Raw genomic sequence first — 14,625 nt, 5'->3', positions numbered from 1 at the left:
GGATTGGATGTGTGTTAGTGTCAATGGCCGCTTTGTCCGCAAACAATTTGAATTTGAGGTACACTTTCTGTTGTTAAGTACACTGCTTATTAAATTTTATTAATGCCATATTCAAGCCCTGATTCATCAGCATGTTTGAACAATGTGAACATGATGTAGACAACAGGCATTGGCAAGGCAACTGCTGAGATCCTCCCTCTTCCCATCCTCACCTAGGCGTTCCTCCCCCACTGGGGGGACATCTGGTCCCAGACCTGCATTCCCCCCACCCCCCGACCCAACCCCACCCCACCCCATGCTCCATCCTCTCTGACTTCTTCTCAGGATGCACTCAGGTTTTGAATCACTTGCATGATTCTTTTGGAGTCCTGACCACAATCATCTGAGTGGATTTATTTAACCAATCCCCCCCTTAAAAATGTGTTACCTACTCACAAATCACAAAATATGAATAGCGTTGAGCACTTGCTCACGCAGTGTCCAGTAAGTATGCATTGCATTAATGCACGGTCATATAGATCTATGTCCCCCCATTAGGCTAGGATTAGTTATTGTCTACAGGTTTCAACACTGATTACCGGCAATTCCCCAAAGGACTAACCTCCCCCCCTGCTTCCTATCATTTCCATCTCCATGGCAATGCCTCATTCTTAATGAACACCTCTTTCGTCCTGACTGGATTTGAATATCTATTTTTACCTGATTAGTATTGGTCATGGGTTCGGTGTCATTGGGGAATTGTTCATCTGGTTTTCAGCCAAAGGTTCTGAGCAACAACTTAAAAAGACACTAACGCCATCTTCCTATAGTCCTTGTAATAAATAAACGAATAAAAGACTTGCAAATGTTTTTGCCAGAATATTATGGTTTAAAAAAATTACAAAAAAATAATATAATCTTCGTAAAAACGGTATAGTGCTTCAGTAACTTTAAGTTTGTAGGTTAGATTTTTGTAATTTGTAATTTTTTGGGTAGATCGCATATTTATCGGTATGGTGGTGAGATATTGATGCCAATGCCTTTTTGTTATTAAGAAATATGATCCGCTGCTGTCTTCTGATTGATTCTGATTGCTTCTGTTATGTTGAAACAAGCCAGAAGCAATTATATCCACTTTCATTCATCCATTATCTTTGCCGATCAGTCCTTCCTGCAAGGAACTACTACTTCATTCATCTGTGGAAGCAAATTGCTTGCTTGATTGTTTTGTGTCAGTGCATATCAAATATATTGAAAGACTTCATCTTAACCAGAGACATCACACCAGACAATTTATTTCAAAAGTCCACGTAGCTGAGCACTTATTGTTTAATTCCTATTCCAAGAATGTGGTATAATAATTTTTTTCCCAATGATCGCAATTACAATATATTATTGCTTTAAATCCTTAATTATTATTACTTACCTTCTTGAAATGTGTCATTTTGCAATGTAGTTGCACAGATCTCTATCAGAAAAAGTTGACATTTGAACAGGGGTGTATAAACTTATCTACATTCACAGTGCAATGGGTTAGTCAAAACTATAATGTGTGAGTTGGTATGTAATCTATTTTACTTTGACGCGTATCACATCAATGCAGAAAAAAATTGTCTGGTAAATGCATTTACAGGACTACTCAGAAAATTTGAATATCTTAAAAAAGGTTGTTGTTACTGTTGTTGTTGCTGTAATGAGATGAAAATATTAATCAGTGAAGTTACAGTATGTATGTATCTATTTCATGTAAAATTAGTTGGTTTCATCTTATAATTGCCAAAATAAAATCAACTTTTACATAGTATTATCATTTTTTGGGGTACATATATATATACACACTATACATAGTCAATGTACTATGGACAGTTCTTTATCTCCTGTATTTTTTTTAGTCTTAAGCATTAATTGACCCTAATTTTTCCATACTGTTAAAACTGTCTTTTAATGTATTTTTTTCTTCTTCATTAGGCTTTTAAGGACATGCTGTATGCAGCCCAGGACCAAGCCCCATCTACCGAAGGTAAGAGGATTCCATGTGGTAAACAAACCACACTCATACATACTTATCTACCAAGGGCCGGCTGTTGGAGGACAGTTTGGGGTCCCCCCAGAATAACCTCTTTCATTAAGCTAAATATAGTGCCGATCCCCACTAACATTCTGCAGCCTCAAGCACTCTGAAGCTCATTTTCTAATACATTCTAGGATTCCTTTTTTTCATTGGAAAATACCTTGTACTTGTTTGAAACTTGGTACAAACAACACCCAGCAAACTTTAGTGTATAATAAGAGTGCAAAAACGACCTATGCTTGTAAGATATAAGACAACTTTAATGAATTTATGCCACAAGGCTGCCAGAATGTAAATCATTTGCTTGAATGTTATATTTTTGTGTCAACAATGTTTTTTTAGTTTCAACCTGGAATTTTTTGGGTCGTTTCTGCTTGTATAAAAGTTGTTTTTTTGTTTTTTTATTTAAAAGCACCAGGCGGGGCCTGGAAATATTTGGGTGGTTTTGGATTTCATCTGAATGTTTGCTAGATTGTTCACATGGTTCTGGCAGGGAAGATAATATTTCTTCACTGAAACATGTAAAAAGCTCCCAACGATATCTTGCTTGCTTGTTTAATACATACATATTCATTTATGACTTTTTTCAGTTAACGGTATTGGATACCATTAGATTGTGTTTCTGTAGATATGAGAAATGGCTTCCTATCTTGGGTAAGCACTGCAATGCTCTGTTTTTTTGCTTTGTATTTGTCATCAGATAAGTGGTTGTATGTGGTTCAGATGGGTCAATCAATCAGTAGAATAACACACCCTGCCACCCATGCAGTGTTATTATGATGATATATTAATCTTTCACCCCAGTCAAAATATTTGCCCACGCAAAAAATACAAATGCCTGGTTATCAGTAAAGCCATTAACCGTGAAAGATATTTTTGTGAAGTATCTTTTGCTATATGTTTGTAAATAGAAAAGCTCTATCAGAAAGCCAGAAGCAGATCCTAACCAATGGATGTTGTTTTTGAAGAATAACATGATCAAGTATTGCAGCAAGATTTTCTGCTTTAGAGGCAAGACCCAATTTATCAAACGTGATTAAAGATAAATAACGGCAAACTGCATTGGGAAAGTATTGTATTGACCAGCAGCAACAATGACAGGATGATGTAGACAAATTCCAGTAATAGCATTTGAATGTAGATTTATTTACTACAAGTTTGGCTTTCTGTTTGTGCCAGATAAAATGTTCTCCTCTCAGAGCCCATTAATCACAATTAAGAGAGCTGGTTGCACATAGACACAGACAAACGCATGCACATTACTGCGTCTATGATCCTCCGTTTGACCCTCTCGCCCCTCATTATGATCATTTGTATCGTCCCTTTATTGGTACTAGCTTTGCTGTTATTAAAACACTGCTGTCCCACATGTTCAGTGGAAAGCAGGAACAGCTGGTTATATATCTGAATCCTCCTGTTGGAAAGCTTCACCCTGAGTTATGCCTCAGTCTAATTCAATTAGACACACTGACTGTATTATAGAGCCGAGAACACGCACCCTGCATAATTAAAACCCAGCTTTAACTGGAATCTGTGTGCGGGAACACTTGCCACACATCCCATCAATTCTTGTATTGATGGAACTTTTCTTAAGCTTATCTTTTTAAGGCAGCCCCCTGACTCATTCACTTTAGTCCCTCATTCATTGTGCTGCCTCGACCCAATGACACGTGATGATGTAGGCACGTAAACATCCACGTCTGAGAAAGGGATGCCGTGTCAAATGAATGAAAAGCTCCTGATTCTCAGAAAGCGAATGAGTCAGACCAAACAAAAGTGAGAGTAGTAAGTTCAAAATAAGAGTCAGAAACCTTTCTGTCTTTTTACTGCTCTCATGTGGCTCTTCTGCCAGCAATATTCCTTCAGGGCTTTTCAGGGTTTATGCAGTCAAATCAATAATGCTATAAAAAGAGTGGAGCCATCAGTAAAAATAGGATACTCTCGTATTGGTTTGTGTGTATGGTTTAAATTTTTTGCTTCATAATCTTTGTTCACAATGTCGAATAAAATCAATTTTCCTTCATCGGCTAGAGCCTTTTTGTCTGTGTATATATTTTCTGAACTTTGTAGCATACAGACAGAGATTTGTGGACAGTCAGGCCTTTGCAGTAAGAGAGATAACTAACTGGATTTCCACCAGGTAGAGAGACAGCATTATAGTACCAGGGCAGTAGAGGTCACACACTACTCTGCATTATTGATGGGATCCTTACTTCCAATGCTAACTGTGTTCTTCAGTACATTTCCTCAACATCCTGATGCCTGGTCTATCAACACGATTCACCAAAGAATATAAATGTCAAGTTTAAACTGTATACCTTATATAGAGCACAAGTGTCTAACTCAAAGACTGCCTGCCACATCATTTTGTGTGGCCCATGTAAGTTTTCCTTACCGTACTTACATTGACTTCATCGTTCTATTAAAAATAACATTTAACTCAAATTATGGTCCTCAATGAAAGCTCCACAAATTGCATATTTTCCTCCCACAAACTTTTTCAAGTTAAACTTAATGAACCATCTTTTTGTGCAACTGCCAAGCTTACCGAAACACGGTGGTTCAATCAAACTTGGTTAAGAATCACTGCTTTAAACCTACCTGCTTTAAACATGATAAATAAATACCTGTTCATGTAACATTTACAGTTTCTTTGGATAACTATTGCCTTAAAAACAGGTTTTCTGTAGTCAGAGAGAGAAAAAAATAGTTGCTCGACCGGCCAAATTATGAAAAAAAGTGTGATTTATAGTCCGGAAAATACAGATTATCTGTGTGTATATATGTGTATATATATATATATACCTGTTGTCTTATGAAGCTTGGATTTAGCTGTACCACAGCAGGTTTATTTGCCGTGGTGGATCCAAAATCAACTCAGGAGAGATGGCTCCTTATTTGATGCAGCTGTCTCTTTGATGAGGCTTCTAAGGTTATTTGGACAGGAGGCGAGCATGGGAGGGTCAGGGTCAACGCAAGCCTGGGATTACTCTCCCAAGGTCATCAACTAATCGAATTGAGGTAATGAACAATAAAAGGGGGATAGGTAATTGCTCAAAAAGCTGCCCGTTTCTATCTGATGTGACAATTAACGACACAACGAAGGCAGAAAATGTGAATGAAAACAATGCATCTCGTAAGTTGTCATTGGCCATTCAGGCAACGAAAGGAACAGGCCGATAAGAAGAGAGTGCGCGAGAGATGCTTCGAGCTTCAGACGGATAGAGTGAGTGGGAGGTCCCTGGGCTCATCTCCAATGCGTGTTGCCCTGCATTAGCACTACAGCCATCCTGCTTGAGGAGGGAGAACCTTCACGTCTTCCATCTATCCATCCAACAATCCATTATTCATCAGTGAATTAGATCTTGAAGGGATGAAGTACAGGAGGACAGAGTAAATCAGGTTGGGGGGTGGTTTGGAAAGATCCATAGTTGGGTTTAAAAGACCTTTGAACGTGCCGAAGACCTTAGGTGCTGATGTTGCTTTGTTGTTTGAAAGATAAAATCATTTTGTCAGGAATATGGTTTTTCAGTGGGTTCACAAAAAGGTATCATGCAGTTATGGTGGTGATGTGGTTGGAGATTATGTAGGAAAGAGGTTAAAGAGAGGTCTGGCTCAGAAGGTTAAGATTGCATTTTATGTTCCTGGAAGGTGATAAAGACTGTGAAGGCAATTGTATGATTATTAGGCATGGTCGATTTCTCAGCCTTGGTTATAACCTCATGGAATAATCTTGAACGTTTCACCTCATGTCTGATGACTGGGAAGCTCTTCAAAGATGAACTCTTAAGGCTGATGTTTGACCCAACACATTGTTTTGTGTGCACTGCAAAAGTACATCTTGTCGTTAAATAATTAATCACCTGTCTAAAATTCATACCTGTCGCCAAAATATTTAAATACATTTTCTGTAGACGACAAAAATCAATAATCTGTTTTTTCGCCTTTTTGCTATTTTTCTTAAATGAATAAATAAAAGGACAATATTTACTTTTTTGTTTTGTAATAAAAACACAAAAAAAGGATATTTACTTTTTCCCCCCTCTTTTCTTTTTATTAAAATAATCTATAGAAAATAGTAATAGATTGATCAACAATTAAAAAGAATGATAAATATTTATGGGTTTTCCCCTGCTTTTTTAATGAAAAACATAAATAGATGAAAAACATGAAGCATGAACTATAAATGAGAAAAATACATGGTATTAACAGGCTCACAAAGAGTATTTAGACAGTTTTTAGCTTCACAATGTCTACATGCCAGTCTGACTTTATGACCTACATTCAGGGCAGCCTGGAAACAACATAAACCACTGAAGGGTCGTTTCCCGTTTGTGTGTCAGTTGGTTTTAGATTCCATTTTAGGGGAGACGTGAATGTTTGGAAAGGTTATTACAAATTCTTTGGTCCTTAGAGACCAAAGGGCATATCCACAAGAAGCCATACTGCATTTTAAGCCTTTTAGCCTTCCTGTTATTGTCTTTACAACCTGCATCAGACAAAAAAATCACTGTCGAACAGCTACTTTGGACATAATCTACATTCACTGCAATAAAATGTGTGGAAAAACAACCAGGCAAAGTGGGAGAGGAAAAAAATATTCATAATTAAGCTCATATGACCTTCTCTGTCCTTTTGAAAAATATTCTCACATAAGAGCCGCGCACACAGGCGTTATAGTACCAAAGACGTGGGTGTGATAGTGTGATTGTATTTTATCGGTGACAGCAGCGCCATATGTTAAGATATAGCTGCTGTTTTTGGCTTCCCAATTAAAGCCAGGCAGTAAAGTAAAATCATCACACATTATTGCTCTCTGCTTTAATTTATGTAATTTGAAATGTGGTGGAAAATAAACCCCAAAAAATGACATTAAATTCAGCAAATGTGTTTACTTTGCCAAATTCTAATTCCTTTTAGTAGTCTTGGAAAACTACTCAGAAGCACAATAATGACGATGCATCAAGTTTTGTTTTTAGACAAAAGTATGATACAGGTTGTAATAACTGGAAAAAAACAATATTCAGATTCACTTTTGCTTTTATTAACAATGTTAATTGTTTTTCCTTGTTTACTATTATTTTTCTTCATTTTAATGTATAGAATTACACTTATTTAAAGCCACTACGCTGTCTTGCCTCTGAATTTAGCTCTTGAAATGAGTCTGACCGATCAATTCCCTTATTTCGTCTCTGCGAGTAAGTATATCTTTTTGTCATTGGTAGTGTCCTTCACTGCGACATTCCTGGTAGGCTGCCAGAACCTTCTTCAATTTGGCCGGCATGCAGCAAAAAACTGTGAAAATGCACCCATCACATGGAACATGTGACTATACTACATCATTTTAAAAAGTATAGTAAATTGGGGACTGTGAGATTATAATGATGGTAGTTTTTGATGCATTTAGTGGCGGTGGATGTCTAATGATGACAAGCACAGGGTAAAAAGGAAGGTGAGATTGGTGGTAATTGGAGGGCAGGAGACAAAAGCCTCCGGGAGGTCTCCTTCGCAAATCTGACACATACATCACTGCAATAAGGAGTGAAAATAGAAAGGAGAAAAAAAAAACTGTAAAGAGTGTATGACTAAAGGCTGCACGTTTGCCTTAGTGCAGGTCTTACCAATTTCCCAAAATAGATGGAATGCCATTCTCTAAATTAATTGAAAATACTCTCTAGAGAGAGGAAAAATATCAAGAAGAGTCGCTGTCTTCTTATCCGAGGACAAAATTAGAGAGACAAATCAATAATTCACTGCTGTTGTTCTGCTTCAGATTGCCTCGCTGGTTCATATATTAAATGTTGAATTATTAACAGTGTATAAAATCGGCAATATGGCTGAACATTTATTTCAGATCACCTCTCACAACCTGTCCTGGAATCACACGCGCATATTTCCCGTCATTGTTCCGAGAGATTTGAGTTAGGCGAGTGTGTTGCCTTCCGGTAAAGTTCTCTTTCATCCCAGCTGCTGTGTGTCGCCTCAGAGAATATACATATTTCATCTTCCACTCAACATGGATTTATTATTTGTAGCCAAGACAAAATAATGACTTCAAGGGGTTTCACCTTTTATTGGGCTTGGGGAAACATTTCGAAAAGAACTAATTAGAAGTAAAGATCTATATATATAGTATTTTTTACATTAATTTTGTTTGACTAAATCTACATTTCTCAATTATTAATATAGAAATCAAAAGATTTGTTCGTTGGTTTTCCTAACAAGGGTCACGGGGGTGCTGGAGCGTATCCCAGCACGGGCAGCAGGAGGGGGGCACCCTGAATTGCGAAACGAGACTACCCAGAAAAAAGTCCACACAGGCCTGGGAGAACATATGAACTTAAAGCAATATTAATGAAATTAAAATGATTAAAAAAGAACTATGATTCTCAAAATCACTATTGTTGGAAGTTTTTCCATTATTTTATTGATTCTTTCCATTTTTGCAGTTGAACTGCATAAATTTAAAAAAAATTAATATACATATTCTGTAGATTTTTAACATTTTCTTATTAATTAACTTATTGAACCATTGACAGTAGTAAGAGTGAAGACTGACTGTAAATACTCCTGTTCAGGGTGCCAATGACGGCTCTAGATGTCCAATCACCCAGCCAATGAGGTAAAAGAGGGGTCATGAGGTGTTAATTGCTTTCAGGGTGAAATCTCATAGGTTTATGCTACATATTTACCTGTCATCCGGTATTTCTGCATCATGGAAAAAGTGAAAGTCCTGAGAGTCTTTTGAATAGAACAACAGTTGTCTCAGTTTTGCATATTTTCCTGGGGGCAAACCGCACAGCTTCCCCTTGACAAGTGCTATCTGATAATTAGCTCTCATAATCACCCTATTAGTATGCAGCTCAATTGAGCGGAGAACTGCCTATTGTCCCCCCGGCAAAGAACAGCAGCCTTTTATAAGAGGCTTATTGTCAATACCTTGTATGGGATTTCTGAACTATGTGCTTCACATTTTCAATCTCCAAATCTTTTATTTGAGATGTCACACAAAATTCATCCAAACGGTCTCCATCACAGTCACCATGGCACCAAAGAAAGAAAATGGAGTCATTTGAGCCTTGTTTGGTCTCCGTGGTAGTCTGGAACCAAATACAATTCTTGCAAGAATGGCTGGTGTGCAAAAGGGTATTTTAATGGCTCCTGTTGAAAACATGATGTTACATTTTGGATCGAACGTATTCAATAGCAAAAAGAAAAAAAAGGGTTTTATTTGAGCATACAATACAATTCCTTTGCAAAGGTATACGTTCTGATTGAAAGTTCTGAAAAGGTATTCTCATCAAAAAATAATGCAACCATACGATAACCATGTTGTAATAATGACTGTATTTTCCGCACTATAGAGTGCACCGGATTATAAAGTGCAGTAATAGTAGTGGTAGTAGGTGGTGCTATTAGTAGTAGGGGAATGTGTTATACATCCACTAGATGGGGAAAAGTGTGTTTTCAATTGGTAAATATGTTTTTTTTTTCATATATCATTTATTTTATAGTTAGTTCTAGTTAATTCTAGTATTACATTCAATGATTGTGCAGGTGTAGTGAGTGAACACAGAAGAAATCCATATTTATACAATAAAAGATTATTATGATTGATTGCTTTGTCTAATATCAAAAGAAAAAATACATTGATCGGTGTCAACGATTTCTACCCGTCCACGGCCTCAATTGTCTTCTAACATTTTCAATCACCTGGTGAGATTGGCCGTTTATTGTTGTTGCTCGCAATCAATTTTGTCATAAAGCACCCTAGAGGTTACTGCACATAATATTCTATGTTCATAAATCATATTCCAGATGTTTCCTTACTGTATTTAAGAGAAATACTTGGGCAATAAGTGAAAACCTCTAACAATGATAATGTGTAGTTTTGCTGTAGTTTTTATATGAATGAAAATATCCAAAATTAATACTTTGCCGGATTTGTTAGATGAATCACTGTGCCAAAGTACTTTTTGAAGGGTGAGTTATTTTAGTTTATCTGTTCAGTGTCTCTCTCTCTCTCACACAAACACACACACATACACACAAACATCTCTTTTTTTCCTGTGTTTGTACCAAGACTGGATCCAGAAGATGAATGGGACTTAGTTGCTTTACTGCCGGCTGGAGGTTGATAGTCTTTTGTTTCTCCTCACTGCATGCTTCCCTTGAAGCTGTGTCTGTTGTCTACCACACTGCTGAGGGACACAAACTCACCCTGCATGTCTCATAACTTTTTTTTTCCTTGTAGCTGCTTGCCAAATTTTGTTTTCAGCCCTCTGTATTCTGATGATTTCACAGTGAACAACACTCTAATCAGAAATGACATAATGGCATTAGTAACTAATTGAACAGTTCTCTGATGATGTTTGAACATTGTATTGTTAAAAATAGTACTTCCTGCTCATGTAAATCATTGCAATAATATAATTCTAAAGCAGCACAGGGTCAGTATGCGCGTAATCGGATTGGGCGAGGAAATTGTTCCTGATCTAATAATGTCACTCACGTATTGGATTGCCTCCTCCATCGCCTCAATGATAAAGGTAGAATGGACAGTCAGTCCATTATGTATATATGTATGAAATATATATATATATTTTTTTTTTTTGTTTACTCGGATAATCTGCAGTGTTACTGTAATTACTGTAATTGAGAAGTGTTCTTAACGGCAAGACAACGTTCAGAATTCTTCCTCTCCCTCCCTGAGGAAAATGTCTTGTTTCATCTCTGCTAATCCGCAAGATTCTAAAGAAATGCTAAGTCAGACAAATGTGTGTCACCATGTTTCCTTCAACGTTTGTCCTCCGATTTCACTTCATTTTTCTTGAGAGAAAAGTTGTTTAGTTCAAGTCTTATCAAGAGGCTGCAGCTGCTGAAGGCTGTCTTCACACATGTTAATAATTTCACACGACTGGGTTTTACTGCAGTTTACACAACACTACGCATTCATAGGAGTCACGTGAAAGACGGTTGCTCAAAGGATTTAAGTATGCAAATTTCTTATTTCTTAAACCTCTGATAATGCAGAAAATCATTTTTAAACACAAAAATGGACATTCTCATAGACAGAAACAGGTGCATGTGATATGGGGGGGTTTAATGATATCACGAGGGAGGGCAGCCAATGTGGAATCTTGGTTGAAATAGCACTAGCATTACTAGTTAAAAAATTATGACCCCATGTTGGATGTTTTCTCGAAATCCATGATTTTATTTTGGTTTTTCTTTAGTATTACATATCAGAAAAATGAACCTATGTGTTATTTTAATTTATTGCACAACATGTTTTTCTTTTGGGATGCACATGACACAATTGATTGATGTCTGTCCCTTTAAAATCCAGCGCACTGCTTCTCTATGATGATGTTCCGACCAGTACGTGAGTTAATGGATGCGCTGGATTTCCTCTACCTCAACAATACATCTTGGTTGTATCGTGTGTACTTACAGGAACCCGGCATGGAAGCTCATTCCTCTCAGATTAATGGCCTGAGTTTGGGCTATTGACACAAACACTTAACTCGTTTTTATGAGTCCGTCAGCGGCTTCCATCTGTCACCAATAACGCACTGGACCTTGACTTACAATGAAAGATATTTTAGTATCACAGATACAGTTTGTAAAAAAAATGTGCTAGATTTAACTCAATCCCAATGGTTTAAGGTGGAGGCAATAAAAAGTGATTGACAGTACGTTGGGCTGGGTTTATTCAATAATCATTTCTGCAATATGTATGGTGTATTGCTTCAGTATATTGTATTGTCAAAACAATATAGGAATATACAATATAATTCAAAATGTTTTTTTTGTCATTGCAGGGTAAAATTATTTAACATTTTAGGGTGAAGTGCATTTTTTTTACTATTTTTGAAAAAGAGAAGTTAGGGGTGACTTATTTAGTATTAATTCAGAGAAACTAAAAAAAAACAATTTCAAATCAATTAAATCTTTCTGTCATATCATATTAATATACTGTTATTTTTATTTTAAGTTAAACAAAAAAAAATGACTCTTTTTGACATTGGGGAAACGTCCCTATGTTTAAAAGTCACATTCAATTATTGCTGTAAAGATTTTGCAGTTGACAGTCACAACAGTTTTGCATGTGATAGCAGGGGAGAAATCCCAGTTGGATTTGCTTCCCGCGTACCTGCAGGATCATACGCTTTATAAAATGGGAACACCACAGGAGCTGCCAGACATGCTTAGGCTTACAGATTGCCCAGCCAAATATTCAACATGTGCTTTTATATGCGTATATGTGAGATACTTTGCATGACCACCCAGCCGATTCCCACAGGATCTGAATGGAAATATTGTAATATCTTGCTGTGCTGTTTTTATTTTGGGGCTATTTCACACCTCACAGCTCTGAGACAGCCTTATTTTTATTATTTTTCCACAGGGACAGGTCATTTAAATGGCATCTGTCGCAGTCTTAGAGAAGGGTGTTGAAGAGGACATAAAATTTGCGGAATTAAATTTAATGGTTCAGAAATAAGCACCCGGCATTTATCACAACATCAGAAATGACCAAGTTGAGGAAATTTGTTTTGGAAGTTGTGATTTTTTTTGGATAGTTGCCCATTATAATGTTTAAACACGTAATGTGGCTGTGTGAGGTAGTCGATGCTTTTGATTGGCTAATGGGCGTTTGAAAGAGATGCCGATACTAGTCAGTTGCCGTGGATACTGCCATCTCTCAGTGGCCTTGGCAAAGTGACGGACGGCATAAGTGCTTTGCTTGTTCTCAGTTTTTTTTCCCAATGACTGCATTTGCATTGTAAAATATGGAGACACAACCAAGTTAGATTATAGTGATTAAAACTAAAGTGTTCAGGAACCTTTGAGTGTCTTGCGTATTCTGTCATTTATTTTCACTTCTATTTTGTACAGACCTGACCCTAGTTTCTAATAATAATAGATGGAAACCTTTTGTTTGGCTTGAGGCCGTAAATTCCACAATGCCATGATAGCCAAGCCGATGACTTTAGCACAGCCTTTGTAGAGTGAAGTCAAGTGAATTGACCTGTCCTTAAATCTGCACCTTACTAAAGATTTCCCATCAGCCCTTTCACTCCACCTCCACATCCTCCGCCCATTCGTCATATCGTGATTGTCTCTCGAGGCCGGTGATACTCAACCACTGTGTTCCCTTGACAACTGGCTTTTCTTTCCGTAGGTGTGGCATTCTGTTTCCCTATAATGGCTTGATAAGTACTGCAATTATGTAAATCCTCTGTAATAATTTCACAGAATCTATATCTCTATTTCTCCAAATTCTATGGAGATGGCATCATCCAATGATCGCTGCTAGACCTCCAAATCAAAATGGATTGGACGTCTAGCACGGAAATGATTCTTTTCAACAAAGTGTAACCCGATTCAAAGCTTGTACTATCGTCCGGTTTTATCATCCTTATCTTTTCACACCTAGCTGGTGCCTGTGTAATAAACCAAGGTCCTTTCCTTGCAGTCACCTAATTTGCTGGACTTTTGCCTTCCGTTTGCAGGCTGAAAAAATATACAAATAAGGCTTCATGAATGACCACACTCATTAGCTCAACATTCCTACAATGTTCATTTTTATTTAAAAAGAGTACATCCATGGTGTAATATAGTGGTCATTCACAAGTTGATGTAATATCCAGTAGCACGTCTAGTAGTGCACGTATGTCATCTTAATATTGCTATCTGACCTTCTTTTTCACAAGTTTGGTCATGAGTGTGAGCTGTGTGCAATGATGGATGGATGGAATTGAACTGAATATTGCATAAAGCTACATCTTCAATTATGGATTTTACACAAACAGTTGTGAGGAAGACCTGTGTGTGTGTGTGCACTGTATCTTTTGTCTGTAATATTGAGGGAATATTCATAATTTAGTGACTGGCTCTTCAATTGAAGCTCAGTCCCAACGGAATTACTGCTGTACTTGATGTAGTTTAGAAAACAGTATTGTCCAGCGGTGAAGACCATTCTGACCTCATCTTTGACCCGCACCATTCACTGAGACAAGACTTCACATATTCTTCAAATTCTACTGAATTGAAATGTTGAAGCTTTCTTTTTTTCCCTCTACATGTAATTAGAGACTTTGCCCGTTAGTAATGCACAGACATGAACCATAAAATCATGCACACACACCTGCAGAGAACAAGTAGGAATTGTTAAAGAAATTCTAGTGTACTCCTTGCTCATAAGTAAATCACTGAATAACTGGTTACTACATTTAGGCCTTTTATGTTCAGTTTCATTTTAAATGTGTGTCGAGCATTCAGTCAGAAGATGACCAATGGGTTTGTTTCTTTTTTCAATGTATTAAATAATATTCTACCACAACTACATTCAGCTCTCATCATTCTTCCTAAACCAACACAGGAACTTTGCCCTATCACGGTTCCGTTTGCTTAGCCAGATGAGTTTAAAAGGCATTTGGTTATTCACCGGCAGACTGAATGAAGCGGCTTAGCTTCTTCCCTAAAGTGTGAGTGCTTAACTAGATTCCGACCACAATATTGGGCTTTAGAGGATGAAAAAGCTTGTATCCTAACATGTTTATATGCTA

The 14,625-nt window shown here is 37.2% G+C and overlaps 1 protein-coding gene across 2 annotated transcripts in view; it reads left to right on the top strand.

The window, feature by feature from the left end:
• xpr1a (xenotropic and polytropic retrovirus receptor 1a) overlaps positions 1-14,625 on the top strand; it is a 39,558-nt gene that overhangs the window by 2,362 nt on the left and 22,571 nt on the right. For both annotated transcript variants that reach the window (XM_077607157.1, XM_077607156.1), the window contains exon 2: positions 1,948-1,999. In XM_077607157.1, the coding sequence (XP_077463283.1) occupies positions 1,948-1,999 (52 nt within the window). The remainder of the gene's footprint in view (positions 1-1,947; positions 2,000-14,625) is intronic.

Source organism: Stigmatopora argus, chromosome 8, assembly GCF_051989625.1.
Source record: "Stigmatopora argus isolate UIUO_Sarg chromosome 8, RoL_Sarg_1.0, whole genome shotgun sequence".
In the NCBI taxonomy this organism is placed as follows: domain Eukaryota; kingdom Metazoa; phylum Chordata; class Actinopteri; order Syngnathiformes; family Syngnathidae; genus Stigmatopora; species Stigmatopora argus.
Note: the sequence above shows the minus strand (reverse complement) of the source record. Positions and strands in the feature narration are given on the sequence as shown.